The 19,860-nt window shown below is 41.0% G+C and overlaps 1 protein-coding gene across 4 annotated transcripts; it reads left to right on the top strand.

The window, feature by feature from the left end:
- The first annotated feature begins 1,691 nt into the window (after window positions 1-1,691).
- DDX3X (DEAD-box helicase 3 X-linked) lies at window positions 1,692-17,437 on the top strand. Of its 4 annotated transcripts, none has more exons than XM_060086235.1 (17): window positions 1,692-1,845; window positions 4,776-4,833; window positions 6,773-6,817; window positions 8,590-8,722; window positions 9,732-9,890; window positions 9,974-10,073; window positions 10,515-10,650; window positions 11,773-11,858; window positions 12,067-12,165; window positions 12,277-12,437; window positions 12,858-13,002; window positions 13,084-13,228; window positions 13,419-13,600; window positions 13,693-13,810; window positions 14,105-14,258; window positions 14,528-14,667; window positions 14,874-17,437. In XM_060086235.1, the coding sequence occupies exons 1-17, from the start codon at window positions 1,801-1,803 to the stop codon at window positions 14,951-14,953; spliced, it is 1,986 nt and encodes a 661-aa protein (XP_059942218.1). In that variant the 5' UTR covers window positions 1,692-1,800; the 3' UTR covers window positions 14,954-17,437. The 4 variants fall into 4 exon arrangements, with proteins under 4 accessions (XP_059942218.1, XP_059942216.1, XP_059942215.1 ...); XM_060086233.1 differs by having other exon boundaries at window positions 9,956-10,073; XM_060086232.1 differs by having other exon boundaries at window positions 6,770-6,817; window positions 9,956-10,073.
- Window positions 17,438-19,860: the final 2,423 nt, after the last annotated feature.

The following is a 19,860-nucleotide window of genomic DNA, read 5'->3' as shown; positions in this document are numbered from 1 at the left end:
AAATACTCGTTATAAAAAGGAATTGGGTCTTTCACAGGGTCATGTAGTCCAGCTCCTTTTATAGATGAGGAAATTGAGACCCAAAGCAGTTAAGCAACTTGCCCAGGACACAAGTGCTATATTATCTCCCTATCTCGTTAGAATTTCAGTTTCAATTTTAAAAATTGGAAAGGGAGAGAAGTTAAGTGGTAGATCACGTAATGAGAACTAGCTATCTGAATTCTGGCAGCAGAAGATCCTTTGGGGGATGGTGGAAAACTCTGTATATTATTTCTGTCAGGCTGAGGGTCAGAGGAGAGGGGGGAAAATGTTTTTAAGAACCACGTTTGTGAGGCCGCTCGCTTAAAGCCACGGATCCACTAGTCAACACATCTTCTATTTAAGGTTCTGTAGCACCGAGGCTGGGACTAGGGGTCACTTCCTTAGGAGGGGATAAGAAGGGGTTCCTCCGATGGCAAAAACCCATTTCCTCCCATTCCCCATCCACCGCGGTGGCCCGAGGGTCACCCCGAACCCAGGCCAATAATGCTGTAGACTTCCTTAGTCACGCCCAGATTGCGCCCAGCCACAAACACCCCCGACTCCCTAGGAGAGCCGTTCTCCATCCCCAGGGTCCTCTGGCTTTGAGGGAGGCAGCACCACGCCGGTGGCCATCGGCCCTGAGCCGCTGGACGCCCCGCAGCAGGAAACTAGGGGCCCAATTGAGCGGTCGTGCCGGCGGAGGGCTGGGGTCTCAGGAGGGTGCGCTACCACCCACTCTAGTTCAGCGCGTGACTGTCTCATTGTTTCCTCACCGCGGGGGGCGGGGACGCGCGCGCCAGAGCGCTCTAGCTTGGTGGGGGGGGCGCAGGGTCGACGAGGTGTAGGGAACCTGAGGGGCTCTGGCGTTCCTAGGCGGTGCCCCCGCTGCTTAAGCAACCATGCGGTAAAGCATCTCACCACCTGCGTGCGTCGCCAGCGCCCCTCCACTCCTCTCCCCTCTCCCCTGGTCACCATCCCGCCCTCTTCCCTCCTCCTTCCTCTTTTTTCCCCTCCTCCTCTCCCCCCTCTTCCCGCCTCCTCCCTCCCTCTTTCCCCGATTCCGAGCACTCTATTTAAAACCAGTTTCCTGCTCCACAAAATGGCCTCCGCGTTTGACACCTGCAGTCACGTGATCCGCCGCCCCCTGGGCTTTGGGCCTCTCTTGGCCTAACTCCGATTTCGGGGAGTCTGCTCACGAAAACGCCACGGTCAATTAGTTTGGAGAAATCTCACAACACATCCAAGTCCGGGGGCTGAGAAAGGAGAGAATACTCCCAAGAAGCAATGGAACAGCGAAAACTGGAGACGTTACGGAAAGAAAAGGGGAAAACGCCTAAATTAGACTTTAAGGTATCCCAGCTGGCGGAAAGCGGGAGGCGAGGAATTCTCGCGAGATCTCGAGACCTCCTAGACCTTGGCTAGGGTAATAGCGGAGGACAGGGGAAGTGGAACTCAAGCGAACTAGGACAGCATTTGGCGCTCTCAGTGCCAAGGTAGGACGACGAGCCGGGGACGCGACCGACTAGGAAATCCCGCGAGGTTAGGACTAAACGAGAGCCCAGTAGCTAGGCAGAAGTCGTAGCGGCGGGAGGAGTGCGGGTGTGAGAGGGAGGGCACACGTCTTACGTGCTGACGTAGCAGCCGTTCCAGCGGGTATATTAGATCCGTGGCCGCGCCGTGCGCTTTAGAGCCGCAGTTCTCCCGTGAGAGGGTCTTTGCGGTGAGCCAAACACATTAGCTCAGCAGCGGAAGATTCCGAGTTCTCGGTACTCTTCAGGGATGAGTCATGTGGCGGTGGAAAATGCGCTCGGGCTGGACCAGCAGGTGAGCCGCAGGGAGCCTACCAGGGTTGTTGCTGCATGAATTCCCTCCCCTGACCTAACCTGGTTTGTGGCGCAGTGCTAGCTGGTATCCTCAGTTCCCATTTGCTGGGTCCCTCGGGCTGGCGAGTGTGAATGCCCTAGGGCTGTGGGGGAACGGGAAGGTGACAGGAATGGTAGTTGTGGCTGTCGTGGGGGCCCCTACTTGGCTCGCGGTATTGTCCCCGGCCCGAGCACAATGGCGGCTTTTGTGTGTGCGTGCGCAGGCGGGCGGAGGGGGAGGGGCGCGCGCTCTCGCGGAGGCGCGCACGCGCGAACCTCGACTGACTAGTGACCCATGGGTAGGGGGGGTGGCGGCGTGGCGCGGTGGTTCACGAATGGGGGCCTTTTTGGTCCTGGGGGCTCCGGCGCTCGCGGCGTGCGCGGCTCGGATTTCGGTCACAGAGCCGAGCGGCGTTGGCGTATGTGTGTGCACGCGCGTGTGAGCGGGAGGAGGAACGCGGCCCTGGAATGTGGGAGGGGGCGGCGCGGGGGGTGGCCTTCGCGCGGGGTAATGGCGGCGGCCTCCTTTGTGTGGTGTCGGGTGGCTGGGCGGCGCTGCGGCCCACGAGCGGGAGAGGCCGGGCCGCCGAGGGCCCGGAAACGGGGATGGATGGGCATCTTGTTCCTCCCGGGCTTCCTTCCGCAGGTCTTCTTCGCTCCAGCCCGGCTTCCGCAGATCGGGAGCCACGGCCCGTGAGGCCGCGTTTCCGGAGTGGAAAGTTTTGTGACGCAGATTGGGGGGGGGAGGGGAGGGGAGGGGAGGGGAGGGGAGGGGAGGGGGAGGGAGGAATGGGCCGCTGCGTGCGCGGTTGCGCCGGGCTCTGGGGTTCGTGGTTGAACGCGGTGGGGAGACGTCAGGGAGGTTTGCGGCCCCCCCGCTTCACATTCTCACCACAGTCACTGTGTGGCGATTTAGCCCAGGGCCGCGCGTCGTTTTGGGGGGTGGGGGATGCCACGGAGTGTACGAGTGTCCTCAGGGTAAGGACACTTTGATGCGGGCGTTTGATTAGGGACTCGGCTAGAGGAAAAACACCCGGAATGTGGCTTGGGGAGAAATAAACAATTTTGTTGTTGACTTGTTGCTGCTTGTGGACTGAAATTTTGAAATAGGTCAGAGGCTCCGGGTCTGTCGTCTTAACTGGAACGCCCTCTTCTAAGGGTTTAGAGGTAGAGGAGGGGTTCTGGGCTGAGGCGGCAGGAAGTCTGCATCCCTCAGCAACAGTGGCACCGCGCTTCAGAGAAGCTCTTCAGTGCGATGTTTGTTGCCTTTAAGTAAACTTCTGCCTACCACGAGCTCCGAAATTCTGAAACGAAGTCGAGTGACGCAAATGAATTGTCAATAGACTTTAATGTAGTCGTGTGTAATATGTTTTTAAGGGCTTAACGACCTGTTTGGGGGGGGAGCATTTTTTCCATTAATGAATCAGTTTGAATCCTCCAAATTGCTGACGCGTCATGTTAAATGGAGCAGAGACATAAAAAATCTGTTATCAGGAGCATAGGCTGTTCCCAGTTTTAACATTTACCATGTAGGTAGTGCTGTATTTAAGATTCTAGGTAGGAATGAAATTTGTAATCGAAGTAATTGGAAAAAGTATGCAGAGTCGTTAGAATTAAGCAGCAAGCTAATTCACAACTGAGAAAATTGCAGTAACGTAATCCTAACACTTTACAGTAGCATTTAGTGTTTGCCAAGTGTAAAATTAATAACAAAACGTACTGCAACAAGTGCAAAAAGTTTGTTCCTATCGTGCGTTAAAGTATCAGTCAGTTGCTGAGATAACTACTGCAGAGAAAACATGACAGCGTTTTTGCTGATAGAAATTAGGAAATGAGCTGCCTTACCATAACTCATTTTTTTTTCAAGATTTAGCATCTGCTTCCAATTTTCAGTGCCTCCATTGATGATGCTTGCAATTTGACAATACAACCTTGAGCTTTTAACAGAGGACTTAAACGTTATGGTATAGCGTATCACCTTTGCAAACAGGTGGCAATAGTGCTGTGACTGGGTACATTAAAAAAATGAAACACTGCTTTTGGCACATGTAGTTTTCCCCCATTGCTTGTAAATTGTTTGTTATTACAGAATGCGATGAAGATAGATCTCTTTTTTAGAATGTTGAGGCTTTGAGCTACCAGTGTAAAGGGATGAGTAGACGTGGAGATAAAGGCAGTAAAATGTGTCCTACTCATTAAGGACCCTAAATGCCAATTGTGCCATTTATGTCCGAAGTGTTCTGAACTTAACTGTGAAAGTGGGAGAACATGTAGGTACCTACTTCATAGGGTTGTGCTTAGTAGTGCTCAGTAAGTGGTGGTTATATTAATTTTTGTTCTGAAGAGTGCTACCCTCATTTAAAATATTTGTGCAGTATTTAGGGATAAAGGAACTATGAAATGGTCGATAAAATTTTTGTTCTGACATTTTTCAGGTGTGCTTTGTAGGTTTAAAATAATTCCAAGTAGAAACTTGGTGGCATTGAAAACATTTGTCTCCAAATGTTTGGAGCTAAAATGAATCCAATGACTATTTGACATTTTAAAATAATTTAAATTTCTTGAACTTTTACTATGGAAAATGTTACAGGGAAGATTCATTTTGAATGAATGAGTTAAATTTGGACCCAGTTTCTCCTGGATAGCACCACCATCTTGGTGTGGTACCTTCTGCAGTATATACAGTAGTACTGTAGTAAAGTATTTTGCATTTGCTTACAACTTAATTATCTTCGAAGCACATTCCTAGTCACATTCTCCTTAAGAGTTTCACATCCCCGGTGAGGCAGACAGGGCAACTAGTGCTAGTAAATGCTAGAGAGCAAGGCTAGTTTTCTCTTAGTGTAATATTTCTGCACACGGGCTGCTAACCAAAGTTTAACTCTTTTCTAGTTTGCTGGCCTAGACCTGAACTCTTCTGATAATCAGAGTGGAGGAAGTACCGCCAGCAGTAAGTAAAACATTTTATGGATTTACTGTGAATATTAGGGCTTTTTAAAAATTTTTATTTCATTGAAATACAGTTGATTTACAATGCTGTGTTACTGAGTATTAGAGCTTTAATACCTTAATATTTCGTTGGATTTGTTTAAAATTTAAGAATTTCCCTGCCAGTCTTTACTGTGTAAAGAATTAGGTGGGTAGCATCGTTGGGCGGTTTGTTTTGTTTTGTTTTGGCCGCGCCGCGCAGCATGCAGGATCTTAGTTTCCTCACCAGGGGTGGAACCCATGCCCCTTGCAGTGGAGGGTCCCGTGTTGTGGTCTTTTGATAACAAAACGGAGTAGTTTTCTTGAATGAAAACAATCATTAAGGACCTTATACAAAACACAAATTATCTCTAGAAGGGTTTGATTATGTCCATTATGAATCCTGAGCCCAGCTTAAGGGTGATGGGAACGTGTATATCACTATTAGAGTGAATCTACCAGAATTAAACTGAATAAAGGGAACATTCACATTGATCAGCTACAGCTATCCCTTTCCCATGAAGAACATGAGACTTAATAATAGAACAAGGTTAGGGACTTCCCTGGTGGCCCAGTGGTTAAGACTCCGCGCTCCCAATGCAGGGGGCCTGGGTTCGATCCCTGGTCAGGGAACTAGATCCTGCATGCCACAACTAAAGATCCCGCATGCTGTAACTAAGACCTGGTGAGGCCAAATAAATATTTAAAAAAAAAAAAAATAGAACAAGGCCATAATGAATCTTGGGGTGGTGGTTAGGATTTTAAATGCTGAATTGTTGTATTCTTTTGAAAAGAAGTTAGATATAGAAGTTTTATTTAATTTTTTTTTCCTTAAAAGGGTTTCTTGGATACTTGGTAGAGATTAGTATTAAGGTGTAGGGGATCTTGGTGGTTTATTATTGGCAGTAGACCTGCTTCAGCTCAGGTCTCTTCCTACCCTATTAACCAAAAAGAGAGAAAAAAAATGTGTATCGGCTGTATGTAAGGTCTGAAAGCACCATTTCTTCAAGCTCTCTTTGTTGCATAGTAAGGGGCATGTCTTCATTTTTAGGCAAGAAGGGCCTCACTGGGCACAGTTACTTGGTATTTGTTTTAAATTTCACTTTATTTGCCATGCTAAGAATCATTTAGGACTTGATCATTCTAATAGAGATCTTTAGTAATTAATTCAACCCAGAAGTGAAAAAGTTAAATTGCAGGTTAACTAGAAATAAAGCAAGTTGACTTTACTTGGTGGATATATACATTATTTGCTTTTGATTCTCATCCATTGTCTAGACTATATTCCTGTGCATACAGAAAAACAGTTGACTTAAACTCTGCAAGTCTCGAATTAAAATTCACAGTTCCTTGAAATCATTCTCCCTCTTGCAACTTTCCCATGAATAACATATGTATTCTATGTCTTGGAACTTAACCAGGGTAGGAAACAAAAAAAGCCTTTTAGTGGCTAGTTACATGTTTATTACTTTTAGGTTGTTACAGTAACACTTTTGCTACATGTTAAATGATTTACTAATGTTTGTTACATGTTTTTTAGGTTGTTGTAGTAATACTTAAAGTTGTAACTCGTTTGTGGCAATTCTCAAATCATAGCAGGCCTTTTAAAATATTGTGTTAAATTAACCACTAGTGACAAGTTAAATTTATGTATTTGTAGATTTCAACTGTTAGGTTCCAAGTCAAACCTGTTCTCCTTTCCCTTTTAAAATTCTACTTATTAAAGCAATAACCCATTTAAAATAAAAGTAGATTTTTTCCCCCCGCTTCTCAATTTCCAAGTACATAGTCAGACTGGAGGACTCTAGATTTAAAAAATTTCTTTCCAGGACTGTTTTTTAATTGCACAAATTTTGGCCAAAAAGCTTTAACTTAAAGTTTTATGGAATATGAAGTTTAACTTCGTTAATTTCTTTTAGAAGGGCGCTATATTCCTCCTCACTTAAGGAACAGAGAAGCTACTAAAGGTAAGTCCTTTGAACAACTTGGTATACCTAATTCTTGCTGCATTTGGAAGTTGGAGCCTAGGGAAAATGAGACCTGGAGAAGTCTGTAAACTGTGCCTCTCCTGCTACTGGCAGAACTGTTTCAGATATTAGGGTTTACTCACTTTGGAAAAACTCATCTAATGTCAGACAGTGGAAAACTGCATTTCCTATGTCAAACTCTTCTGAGGCCAAGGGCATGGTTTTGTACAATTTCACTAGTCTTGTGCTTAACCTGTGTTTGTAATCATTCACAGCATGATTTCAATTTGAAAAAGGTGATTGGGCACCCATTACTGTGTAAACCAAACTGCTGCATAGTGATGACAGCCCAGTTATTTCTGTCTTGCAGAGGTGCCAAAATGAAGATGGGGTTATTGGGGAATAGTTAACAAGCATTGGGCATGCTCCCAATAGATGGGAGTGATTCTCTGGCTTCATCTCCTTGCCTTAACTGCTTCATTTTAAAGGTCTTGTCTAAAAGGTATCACAACAGCTGGTCTTTTCCCATTAACTTTGTAAATAAGTGACAGAGAACTAGTAGATGGTTCATATTATGGGACAATTGTTTGGGTGCTGTGTATTCCATAAAATAGGTGATCTGAGATTTGGAGGAAAAGGGGAAGGTCAGGAAAACTGAAGGTCAAGAAGGGGGAAGATACTGGATAAAGAAGGCAGGATTGGAAGGGTGGAGAGTCCACAGAAGCACATGGTTTGCTGTCGTTTCTCCATATCCATATGTAGTCCGTGTTAGCTTCACTGTCCCTGGCAGTACATGGAATATAAAATCTGTATTATAATTTCTTAGCTATCATATCATTGCTTTTATTTATTGTAGTCTTTATCGTCATGGGTTCTCATTCCTTAGAATGCACTAGCTGAAATTGACTCCCATGTATATTTAGTGCTTTTCTCCCTTTGTTGCAATAACAAGAATCAAAGCAGGGAGAGAGGCGGTATCATATAGGAGTTAGAGCTGAAAGAGATCTTAGAAATCTAACTCAGCTCTTTATTGGTAGCCAAGACTTGATAACCTGGCTGGTAGAGGCAGGAGGTGGAAGGAAAGTAACCTAACTTATAAACTATCTCTGACTGTTCAATAAAGTGTCACTGAAGCTAGTTAAATCCTCTACTTGTCTTTAAACCGTCTACCTGTTGGGATAATTTACACGTTTGTTATCCCCTCTTACTGAATGTTTATAGCTGTACCCTAGGAACCTGTCTACACTGAGTTGTGTAGGGATGAGGATTTTCCTTTATTATATTCCTAATTCTCATCTGGTAGTATGTACTTCATGTGAACAGAGCACTGTTCTTAAACTTTTTACTATTGAAACTAAGAAATACTGCATTAAACCAAGTAAACTGACATTCTTAATGTTTTAAATGAATGTCACTTCTAAGAGACATTGAAATAATGGTAACTCCTAGTAAACTCATTCACACCTATAAAATGAATGGAAGTTAAATTGTGATGGTTATGTAACAATACCATAATCATTGTGTTACAGGCAAAGCTATTGATCTTTTAGAAGTGGTATTCATTCAGAACATTTTCAGACTGTCAATTGCTTTGTTTAGTGCACAGTATATTCTAGTGCCGTGGTAGGAATATTTCCACTGTCCCTCTGGTCCAGAGATGGGTTAGTCAGTGGAGGGCTTCAGATTTGGAAACATGTTTTAAAGTATTGTCATTTTCTAAATAATATAATAACATGGGTTTGCGGTTTTTTTTTTTTTTTTTTTTTTTGAAGGATTCTATGATAAAGACAGTTCAGGGTGGAGTTCTAGTAAAGATAAGGATGCATACAGCAGTTTTGGTTGCCGTAGCGATTCAAGAGGGAAGTCTAGTTTCTTCAGTGATCGTGGAAGTGGATCAAGGGGAAGGTGAGTGATTTCTTATTTTCTTGCCTTTTTTACGTGTACAATACAGCAATTTAGAAATTGTACTCTGACCATTAAGCATGATATTTTTTCCCCTTAGTAGACCACCTACTTGGATGTTAAGTATTATATCTGTTTAATTGTATTTATGTATTTTTTTAACTGTAAGAGGTCTACTAAATTGAACTTGTTATTTAAGAATTAGATTAGAAGAAGAACATTCCTTTTGGCATAATGAAATCAGTTATATTTCTCTAGTTTTACATATTCTACTTAAAAGAGTTTTAGTGAATGGCCTAATTTGGTTGATTTTCGTGGATATTCTATATGACAATTTTTAAACACCTTATATTTTTGATTACACAAGTGTGGTGAACTGACCTCATGCGCCTAATAGCTGTGGTTAGTCCTCTGTGTCCTGATTTTTCGAAAACAGGCCTAAAACTAAAAACATCTTAATTCAGGTAAGGATTATTTTCTACCTTTTTATCCAAAGTTTGTCACACAGGTGAATTGTCCTTTAAGTAGCATCCTGATATAACTGGGACAATTGATATTTGGTGTGATACTTTCCTCTTTTCCCTACCACTAGAAATATTTGGATGAGACTATTTAAAGGTGTAAGTTATATGCTGGTTTCATGTGTATAAGACTGATTCTTCCCCCCCCACCCCTCCCAAGAGAAGTTTGTTTTTATTGAACTATAGTTGATTTACAGTACTCTTATTAGTTTTAGGTATAAAGACGTGATTCAATTTCAACATGTATGAGGCCTGTTTAGGCTGTGTAATAAGAATAAAGAACGATACTGAATTTAGAAAATAAAGTTATGTAAATGATACAGTCTGGTTAGAGGGCCTTATTTGTCAAATAAGAGTAAGACTGAACTGGATTGTTGACATCCTTGAAATTAGCCATAACGAACTTCTCTTCAGGCACAGTTCTAGAGTAGTGGTAGGAATCTGATAATGGTTAAATGATAAGATTCTGATTAATTGGTTGTGCTGTTCAGGTTTGATGATCGTGGACGAAGTGACTATGACAGCATTGGTAGCCGTGGTGAAAGAGGTGGCTTTGGAAAATATGAACGTGGTGGAAATAGTCGCTGGTGTGACAAATCAGATGAAGATGATTGGTCAAAACCACTCCCGCCAAGTGAACGCTTGGAACAGTAAGTTTTGAAATGTATGTTAATTGTGATGAAGCCTTATTGGCTATTATACCAAATAAACTTAGCCGATCTTCTGATTTCAGAGAACTTTTTTCTGGAGGCAACACCGGGATTAACTTTGAAAAATACGATGACATTCCAGTTGAGGCAACAGGCAACAACTGTCCTCCACACATTGAAAGTGTAAGTATTTTTGCTTGACTTTTAAGACAGAGGGAAGTGTAAGTATTTTCACAGCACATCAAGATGAGATGGGCTTCCTAAAGGCCTGTATAGACCATGCCCGCTTTGTGTTAACAATCTTTTAAAGTTACTCTGAAAGCCTGCCTCGTTGGTTTGTGGAAAGGGGGAGATTGAGTTCAATGTTACCATCACTAATATTTGAAATAGAAAATGGGTCAGACATGGAAGGAACCCAAAACTTTTCCAGTGTAGGTTAAGCTTAGGGGGTGTTGTTGTTGTTTCCCCCCCCCCTCAAAATGTAACACGATAACTTATTTAAAGCAACTGTAAACTAAAGTACAAGTTAGTTGATAGGGTTTTTTTCCCCCATTGTATTTGTATAAAGCAAAATAGCTCCAGGTAGTATTTCTACCTATTTAATCCTGATGAATTTCTTGACAGTTCAGTGATGTTGAGATGGGAGAAATTATTATGGGAAACATTGAACTTACTCGCTACACTCGTCCGACTCCAGTGCAAAAGCATGCTATTCCTATTATCAAAGAGAAGAGAGACTTGATGGCTTGTGCCCAAACAGGTAAGCAGACTTGATAAAGTAAAAAGTTGTCCAGAATACCTTAACCCTGCTTGCTCTCATAAAACCAATACCAAAAAAATACGCAGTATCTGAAATATGGAGTATCTAAGTTTCATGAGGAAGCGTGAGTCCTGTTTGTAGCCTGACTGGTATACTTTGATATAGATAAGGAGTAGCTGGATGGTTTCTCTTTTGTCTTAGCCCTTTGGATCCTGTATTACCTCTAGTGTTTCCATTAGGGTGTCTTGGGGAGAGCCTGTAGAAAGTCATGACCCTGATATTGCTACAACAGGGATAGGTTATTGTGATTGCAGTGGTGGGAAAGTTAGCACTATAACAATACTGTATCTGGGATAAGAAGGATAAGATTAGAGAATAGCTTGTGATCCATGGGAATGTGGCCAAGGGAAGGGTCCTTAACCTCCCATCTTTGGGGAATGGGGATAGTTACAGCCTCTGAATTGAGAACAGGCTTTATTATATCTGTGTGAGTTTGGCCAGTTTGAAAGAGTGACAAGATTCTCCCAGTAAAAATATATGGCACTTGAATAATTTGGTATCTTTCTTTCCCTATGGAAGAGTGAGAATGTCATCCTTTATACATTATCAGTATGTACAGTACCTACAAGGAAGTGTTAAAAATTGAAATTGACACCAGTTTTGAGACAGAATTCCTGCTCTCTTTGCACAAATGCGAAGAAGTGAATACTAACTACTACATTGTGAGTGACCAGAGTTTGGTATACATTTTCTGTAAGCAAAATATTTTTTTGGATTATGGACCATGTGGTCTCTGTTGCAACTATTCAGCTCTGCTGTTGTATGAAGGCAGCCATAGATGATATGTAAAATTATTGGTCACAGCTATATTGCAGTAAAGCTTTATTTACGAAGATATAGGTTGGGCCTTAGTTTGCTAACTCCTATTACAGATTGATCAAAGTCGTCACTTGGTATTTTTCAAATTAGCTATTAATTTTTAGAAAATTAACTTGGGAATAAAGTAAAATTGCTAATTAATTGTTAAGTTGTTGGGCAGTTAAAAAACACTTATCTACCAATATATATTCAAAAATAATCAGGTTTTTCTGTGGTTAAATGAATATGCTTTCTTTTAAACAGGGTCTGGAAAAACTGCAGCATTTCTCTTGCCCATCTTGAGTCAGATTTATTCTGATGGTCCAGGCGAGGCTTTGAGGGCCATGAAGGTAAATATTTCTATATAAAATGGGAAATGATTGTAGAACCTTGTAGGTAGCTGTTGAGAAAGCTTTCTAAATGATAGTAAGACTTGTATTCTAACCTGTATAATTACAAACAGTTTTTACATATAATCCATGAGTTACAGAAGGGAATTATGTGTAATGAACCTTTAAAAAAGGATGTTAAGAGTTTAAATTATAAATTATTTCTTAGGAAAATGGAAGGTATGGGCGCCGCAAACAATACCCAATCTCCTTGGTGTTAGCACCAACTAGAGAATTGGCTGTACAGATCTATGAGGAAGCCAGGAAAGTAAGTATGCATTTCAGAGATTATCGGCTTTCTCATTGATTCTGATGCAATGTTTTATGACCACGTAAAAAATCTTGGCCTTAAAGTTGATAAAAATTTCTTTGCTTACAGTTTTCATACCGATCTAGAGTTCGTCCTTGCGTGGTTTATGGTGGTGCTGATATTGGTCAGCAAATTCGAGACTTAGAACGTGGATGCCACTTGTTAGTAGCCACTCCAGGACGTCTAGTGGATATGATGGAAAGAGGGAAGATTGGATTAGACTTCTGCAAGTATGTTAATTTTTAAATGTGTGGAATGCATTAATTTAAAAAATTACTGGCCATTAGTTTTGTGGAACTTGTCCATAAATTTTAAGATGGAGAAGAGATTTATTTTAGTCTTCCAGCTTTTCCAAAAAGTTTGCTCGTGGTAATTTTAATGTTGAAAAATCGGTGACATTTTATTAGGGTCTAAAAATGACGAGACTTTGGGACCAGAGTCAAGTATAAGAGCTAATTTGGGTGTGTACCATCTTGGACCATTTATTTAGTGGCAGACGTCCTGTGCTGTGTCTCACGTACATGGGTCAAATTGTGTGGTGTGAGGAATTTAACTACCTGAATGAATAATTAATTGTGCTTATAGAAACAACTATGTTAAAACTAACTTTTCTCCTCAAATTCTAAACTGGATTTTTTTTTTCGTGGCAGATACTTGGTGTTAGATGAAGCTGATCGGATGTTGGATATGGGGTTTGAGCCTCAAATACGTAGAATCGTTGAACAAGATACTATGCCACCAAAGGGAGTTCGCCACACTATGATGTTTAGTGCTACTTTCCCGAAGGAAATACAGGTATTGTTTGATGCTGCAAATCTTATTTACTTAGGAATTTGTTTATCTCAATAGACAATAAAATATATTTTTTTCTTTCAGATGCTTGCTCGTGATTTCTTGGATGAGTATATCTTTCTGGCCGTAGGAAGAGTTGGCTCTACCTCTGAGAACATCACACAGAAAGTAGTCTGGGTGGAAGAGTCAGACAAACGGTCATTTCTGCTTGACCTTCTAAATGCAACAGGTATAATTTTAGCATCACTCTGGTGGCTTAGGTAATAAATCCATTTGGAATCACCTTTATTGCTTTTCTCCTCATCCAAAACATTCTGTTGAAACAGTCTATTTTAATTGCCTCTATTTGCAATTTTACTAAGTGCGAAGAGAACCAAGCCACTCTTAGTGACAGAAACCTTGTAATATTTTAACTTTAGGCAAAGATTCACTGACCTTAGTGTTTGTGGAGACCAAAAAGGGTGCAGATTCTCTAGAGGATTTCTTGTACCATGAAGGATATGCCTGTACGAGTATCCATGGAGACCGATCTCAGAGAGATAGAGAAGAGGCTCTTCACCAGTTCCGCTCAGGAAAAAGCCCGATTCTAGTGGCTACAGCAGTATGTATAATATAATCTTATTTTCAAGGTTGCCATGTTCAGCTATTTGCTTTCTTTTAAATGGACCATATGTAACAGAAGTTATTTTCTAGGTAGCAGCAAGAGGACTGGACATTTCAAATGTGAAACATGTTATCAATTTTGACTTGCCCAGTGATATTGAAGAATATGTACATCGCATTGGCCGTACAGGACGTGTAGGAAACCTTGGTAAGTGTGTGGTTACTTGATGGTGTGGTGGTTTCTGATTTTCAGTGTGATTCTTGCAGCAAAGAACTTTCAGGATCTTATTAGAAGAACTCCTATTTTCAAGGAATGCAATTAAGATATATCTTAACAGAAGTGGCAGGAAAAGTCAGGGTTTGTTCAAAGAAGTTTGAGTTGGTTAAATAGCAAATAGTTAGACCTCCTTTTTTGGTATTCTACTTAATACTCTAATATGAAAGTAATACTCTGCTACTTTATGGAAGACCTTAATTTATGTACTTTGTGGAACTGTTTTAGGCCTTGCCACCTCATTCTTTAATGAGAGGAACGTAAATATTACCAAGGATTTGTTGGATCTTCTTGTTGAAGCTAAACAAGAAGTGCCATCTTGGTTAGAAAACATGGCTTATGAGCACCACTACAAGGGTAGCAGTCGTGGACGATCCAAAAGGTGAGTTACAGATGGTGTATAATGATGGGGATGGGTGCTATGTCCAAGGTTAACTTTTCAAGGTTATTTAAGTGACATTAAGTTGGTGTCAGCTTTTTCATAGCTAAGGCCTTTTAAAAATCACTATTAGGGAAGATAGGGCTGGGTGGAATTGTTTGAATTGGAAAATCAGAAATTGGTCATTGGGAAGTTTTAACAAGATTTGGGTTGGGTTATCTGGTCGAAATTTCATCTTTATGTGAACTAACACACTTTTTTGGTCCTTGTAGTAGTAGATTCAGTGGAGGATTTGGTGCCAGAGACTATCGACAGAGTAGTGGTGCCAGCAGTTCCAGCTTCAACAGCAGCCGCGCCGGCAGCAGCCGCAGTGGTGGAGGCGGCCATGGCAGCAGCAGAGGGTTTGGTGGAGGTAATGTTTATATTTTTAACCTCATATCTTTGGGAAGGGGTTTTTTTTCTTTTCCATCTTTTTCAAAGCATGATTAAAAATATTGGGAATTTCAGCCCTGTAGATTGCTTTCTGTAATTTTACATCAAAATATTTAAAGAAGGGAAAGATTGTATTAAACAGTGGATGACTTAATTAATTTCTCTCTTTTTTAAATCTTCCATTAGGTGGCTATGGAGGCTTTTACAACAGTGATGGATATGGAGGAAATTATAACTCCCAGGGGGTTGACTGGTGGGGTAACTGAACCTGCTTTGCAGTAGGTCACCCTGCCAAACAAGCTAATATGGAAACCACATGTAACTTAGCCAGACTATACCTTGTGTAGCTTCAAGAACTCGCAGTACATTACCAGCTGTGATTCTCCACTGAAATTTTTTTTTTAAGGGAGCTCAAGGTCACATGAAGAGTTGAAAGGAACAATCAGCAGCCCTGTTCAGAAGGTGGTTTGAAGACTTCATTGCTGTAGTTTGGATTAACTCCCCTCCCAACCCCCATCCCAAACTGCATTTATAATTTTGTGACTGAGGATCATTTGTTTGTTAATGTACTGTGCCTTTAACTTTAGACAACTTTTTATTTTGATGTCCTGTTGGCTCAGTAATGCTCAAGATACCAATTGTTTTGACAAAATAAATTTACTGAACTTGGGCTAAAATCAAACCTTGGCACACAGGTGTGATACAACTTAACAGGAATCATCGATTCATCCATAAATATTATAAGGAAAAAACTTATGCGGTAGCCTGCATTAGGGCTTTTTGATACTTGCAGATTGGGGGAAAACAAACAACAAACGTCTTGAAGCATATTAATGGAATTAGTTTCTAATGTGGCAAACTATATTAAGTTAAAAGTTCTGATTTGCTCACTCTATCCTGGATAGGTATTTAGAACCTGATAGTCTTTAAACAAGCCATTCCAGTCATGATGAGGTGATGTATGAATACATGCATACATTCAAAGCACTGTTTTCAAAGTTAATGCAAGTAAATACAGCAATTCCTCTTTCAATGTTTAGGCAGATCATTAATTATGAGCTAGCCAGATGTGGGCATACTATTACAGGGAAAGTATAAAGGTCTGATAACTTGAGATAGGTTTTTAGAATTCATCTACTTAGACTTTTTAAATGCCTGCCATAAAAGAAATTGAAATGGTAGAATGGCTGACCACAGCAATGACCAGCCCTCATTAGGGCCCTGGATGATTTTTGGTCTAATAACGCATGCTAGTGTTGATGTTTTTTGGTCAAGAGGGTATGAACAGGAAGAATTAATGCAGCAGGCTTTATTTTAAATGCCGATTTACATTACTCTGTTCAAGCTGCGTTGAGATGTTAAACTGGCTTACTATAGACTTTGTAAAAATGGCTCCAGAAGAGTAACAAACTGAAATCTTTGAGATCACACAGGTTGGAAATATGTACATAACTGCACAAGGTGTCAATTCTGCTATACAGTGCAGTTTTAGTCAGTTTTAGTTGCATAGGTTTCCATTGTATTTATAGTCTGTTTATGCTAAATCTGGCCAAAGATGAGCATTGTCCACCACTAAAATGCCTCTGCCACTTTGAATTCTGTGCTAATTTTGTGGCCAGAATGCGGTGATCAAAACGCTCAATCTTTTTACAGTGGCATAGGAAGATGGCAAAAATTTCCTAAAGTGCAATAGATTTTCAAGTGTATTGTGCCTTGTTCTAAAACTTTTATTAAGTAGGTGCACTTGACAGTATTGAGGTCATTTGTTATGGTGCTATTTCAATTAGTCTAGGTTTAGGCCCTTGTACATTTTGCCCATAACTTTTTACAAAGTACTTCTTTTATTGCACATTCAGAGAATTTTATATATATGTCTTGTGTGCGTGTCCTTAAACTTCCAATCTTATTTTGTCTCTTGGAGATTGTTGAACGCAGCTTGTCTAGGAAGGGGATGGGACTAGATTCTAAAATTTATTTGGGACCATGGGAATGATAGTTGGGAAGAAAACTATTTGCACACGACAGATTTCTAGATACTTTTTGCTGCTAGTTTTATGTAATATTTATTGAACATTTTGACAAATATTTATTTTTGTAAGCCTAAAAGTGATTCTTTGAAAGTTTAAAGAAACTTGACCAAAAGACAGTACAAAAACACTGGCACTTGAATGTTGAATGTCACCGTATGCGTGAAATTATATATTTCGGGGTAGTGTGAGCTTTTAATGTTAAGTCATATTAAACTCTTAAGTCAAATTAAGCAGACCCGGCATTGGCAGTGTAGCCATAACTTTCTGATGTTAGTAAAAATGAAATTGGCGACTTTAAATTAAATTATGCCAAGGTTTTGATACACTTGTCTTAAGATATTAATGAAATACTTCAAAACACTGATACGAGGTGTCCAGATTCACAGATATTGTGTGAGTTTTGTTTCGTTGTGTGTTTTTTTTTTTTCAGTGAATGTCTGGCTCATTGCAATCCTCAAACATGTGGTTATCTTTGTTGTATTGGCATAATCAGTGACTTGTACATTCAGTGATAGCATTTGAGCAAGTTTTATCAGCAAGCAATATTTTCAGTTAAGGTTTCAAAAATCATGTAAGAGTGGATTTGAACTTGCTGAATGTGAAGATTGAACCTCAAGTCACTGTAGCTTTAGTAATTGCTTATTGTATTAGTTTAGATGCTAGCACTGCATGTGCTGTGCATATTGATTTTATTAAAATAAAAAGTTGAACTGCACAGTCTCTTTTGTTGTTGTCAATTGTGGTTTATTATTAGAGGTGAAAATAAAGTTGTGCTCTTGCCTGAAGAGTTGTAAGGTGTAATTTTTTGGGTTGCCATCCAGTAGTGATTTTTTGCGGTACGCGGGCCTCTCACTGTTGTGGCCTCTCCCGTTGCGGAGCACAGGCTCCGGACGCGCAGGCTCAGCGGCCATGGCTCACGGGCCCAGCCGCTCCGCGGCATGTGGGATCTTCCCGGACCAGGGCACGAACCCGTGTCCCCTGCATCGGCAGGCGGACTCTCAACCACTGTGCCACCAGGAAAGGCCAGAAATAAGATTATTTTGACACAGGACTATGTTTAGTTGTATTGTGGAAGAAAATTTCATGACATGGAAACGTTTTTTATGGGAGGAAACAACAGGTCAACACATTTAAGAGGAGTTGTCTCAAAACAAGTTAAACATGGAGGGTTTTTTTTTTTTTTAACAGAATTATATGATTCAGCAGTTCTACTCCTAGGAGAATTCTACCCAGGAGAAAGAATCTACAATTTAGGCTTGCATGTGAATGTTCATAGCATTATTCACAACCCAAAAGTGGAAACAACCCAAATGCTAATGAACTGGTGGATGGATGAAGAATAAAGTACTGGTGTTATCTCTATCCTCTGGGCACCCAACCATATCCCTAATTTCCTTACTCTTCAAAGGAGCCCTAGGTGGGCCTGTTAACACTGTGACACTTAGGTTTTCTGTGGATGAATGCCCTGTTGCAGTTCTGATTTTATTGTATTTTGCAGATATAGTCATGGTTTATAATTGGGGTTGCCACGCTTGTAACACTGAAGATGACATTTTTAAAAGAAAAGTAGAATAAAAAATACCTCTTCCATCTTTGGAAATTCTCACTTTCATTTTCCACTCATCCTAGTGTGGGTGCACTCCACACCTAGGGTTTCAACAGTCCATCTCATTTACCTAATACCAGTTGATTAATGGTATGCCAAAAGCTCTCGGAGCCTGAACTTCTGACCCAGTCACCTGATAGGCTCTAGTGGGTTATTTAGTAGGCATTTGCAAGGCAAAGGTTGATATAAGTTTCATTCAAAAACTGATTTGGGGTCTGCTGAGTATTGGGCATTGGGGAATGTAACAGTGAACTCAGGTGTAGTCCTTGTCTTCTTGGAACCTACTTTTTCTTTTGTGGTTTCCCAGCTGGGTTGCAACAGAAGTACCTGGGAAGTGATTCTGGGGCAACTGTCCTAATAACATTTCTGGGATTCCCTCAGGGATCTTGTGTTTTGCTTTTGCTTTTGTTTTTGTTCCTAAAGCTCCCTAGGTAATGCTGATGCAGCAAAATTAGAATGGAGTCCAGTATTCTCTACCCTTTATCATTTGTTCCAAATTATCATGCTGCAGGTAGTTCATGGCAGAAGCATCTCTATATTCCAAATTATAATACAACCAAATTAATGGCAGTCTATTAAGTGGCCCCTATGGTGTACTAGTCTACCTTTGCAGCTTTTATTTCTCATGCCTTAAACAGTAGCCGAATATGCTGTTGTCCAGATGCGTCCCACACTCTGCCTCTGACTTAGTTTTTGTTCATCCTGTTCCTTCTAGCTGGAATTGGAGCTATATTAATGTTTAAAATAATTTTATGTATTGTACTCAGAATATTAAGCTGCCATTTACAATTATAACGGATGTGGAGAAAATAATTTCTCTAATGGGTGGAAGAAAGGGTAGGTTACAATTAGTGTAGAATGATCTCAACTATTTTGAAAATACATAGAAGGGAATCTGCTAAAATAATGACAATACTTGCTTCTGACTAAAAGATTTTCTGTTGCTTCTTATTGAACAAATTTTATATAATTAGAATATACTTTTTTTAAAAATTAATTTATTTTTAAAATTAATTTATTTTTGGCTGTGTTGGGTCTTCGTTGCTGTGCGCGGGCTTTCTCTAGTTGTGGCGAGCGGGGGATACTCTGTTGCGGTGCGCGGGCTTCTCATTGCAATGGCTTCTCTTGTTGCGGAGCACAGGCTGTAGAGCGCAGGCTCAGTAGTTGTGGTGCATGGACTTAGTTGCTCCGTGGCATGTGGGATCTTCCTGGACCGGGGCTCAAACCCGTGTCCCCTGCATTGGCAGGCGGACTCTTAACCGCTGCGCCACCAGGGAAGCCCTAGAATATATATTCTAATAAAACTTAGTTTTTTGTTGTTTGTTTTTTCTTTTTTTTTTTTTCACCACACTGCATGGCTTGCCGGATCTTAATTCCCTGACCAGGAATTGAACCGGGGGCCATGGCAGTGAAAGTGCTGAGTCCAAACCACTGGACTGCCAGGGAACTCCCAAAACTTAGGTTTTTAAAATTTTTTTAGTTTGAAATGATTACAGATTCACAGGAAGTTTCAAAAATAGTACAGAGAAGTCCTGAG

This window comes from Mesoplodon densirostris, chromosome X (assembly GCF_025265405.1).
Source record: "Mesoplodon densirostris isolate mMesDen1 chromosome X, mMesDen1 primary haplotype, whole genome shotgun sequence".
NCBI lineage: Eukaryota > Metazoa > Chordata > Mammalia > Artiodactyla > Ziphiidae > Mesoplodon > Mesoplodon densirostris.
Note: the sequence above shows the minus strand (reverse complement) of the source record. Positions and strands in the feature narration are given on the sequence as shown.

Bases quoted from the DNA above. Each gene is read 5' to 3' on its own strand.
- DDX3X (XM_060086232.1), top strand. From the start codon at position 1,801: ATGAGTCATGTGGCGGTGGAAAATGCGCTCGGGCTGGACCAGCAG. The intron at 4,834-6,769 runs GTAAGTAAAACA...AATTTCTTTTAG, and splicing joins TGGAGGAAGTACCGCCAGCA to AAGGGCGCTATATTCCTCCT. The intron at 14,668-14,873 runs GTAATGTTTATA...ATCTTCCATTAG, and splicing joins CAGCAGAGGGTTTGGTGGAG to GTGGCTATGGAGGCTTTTAC.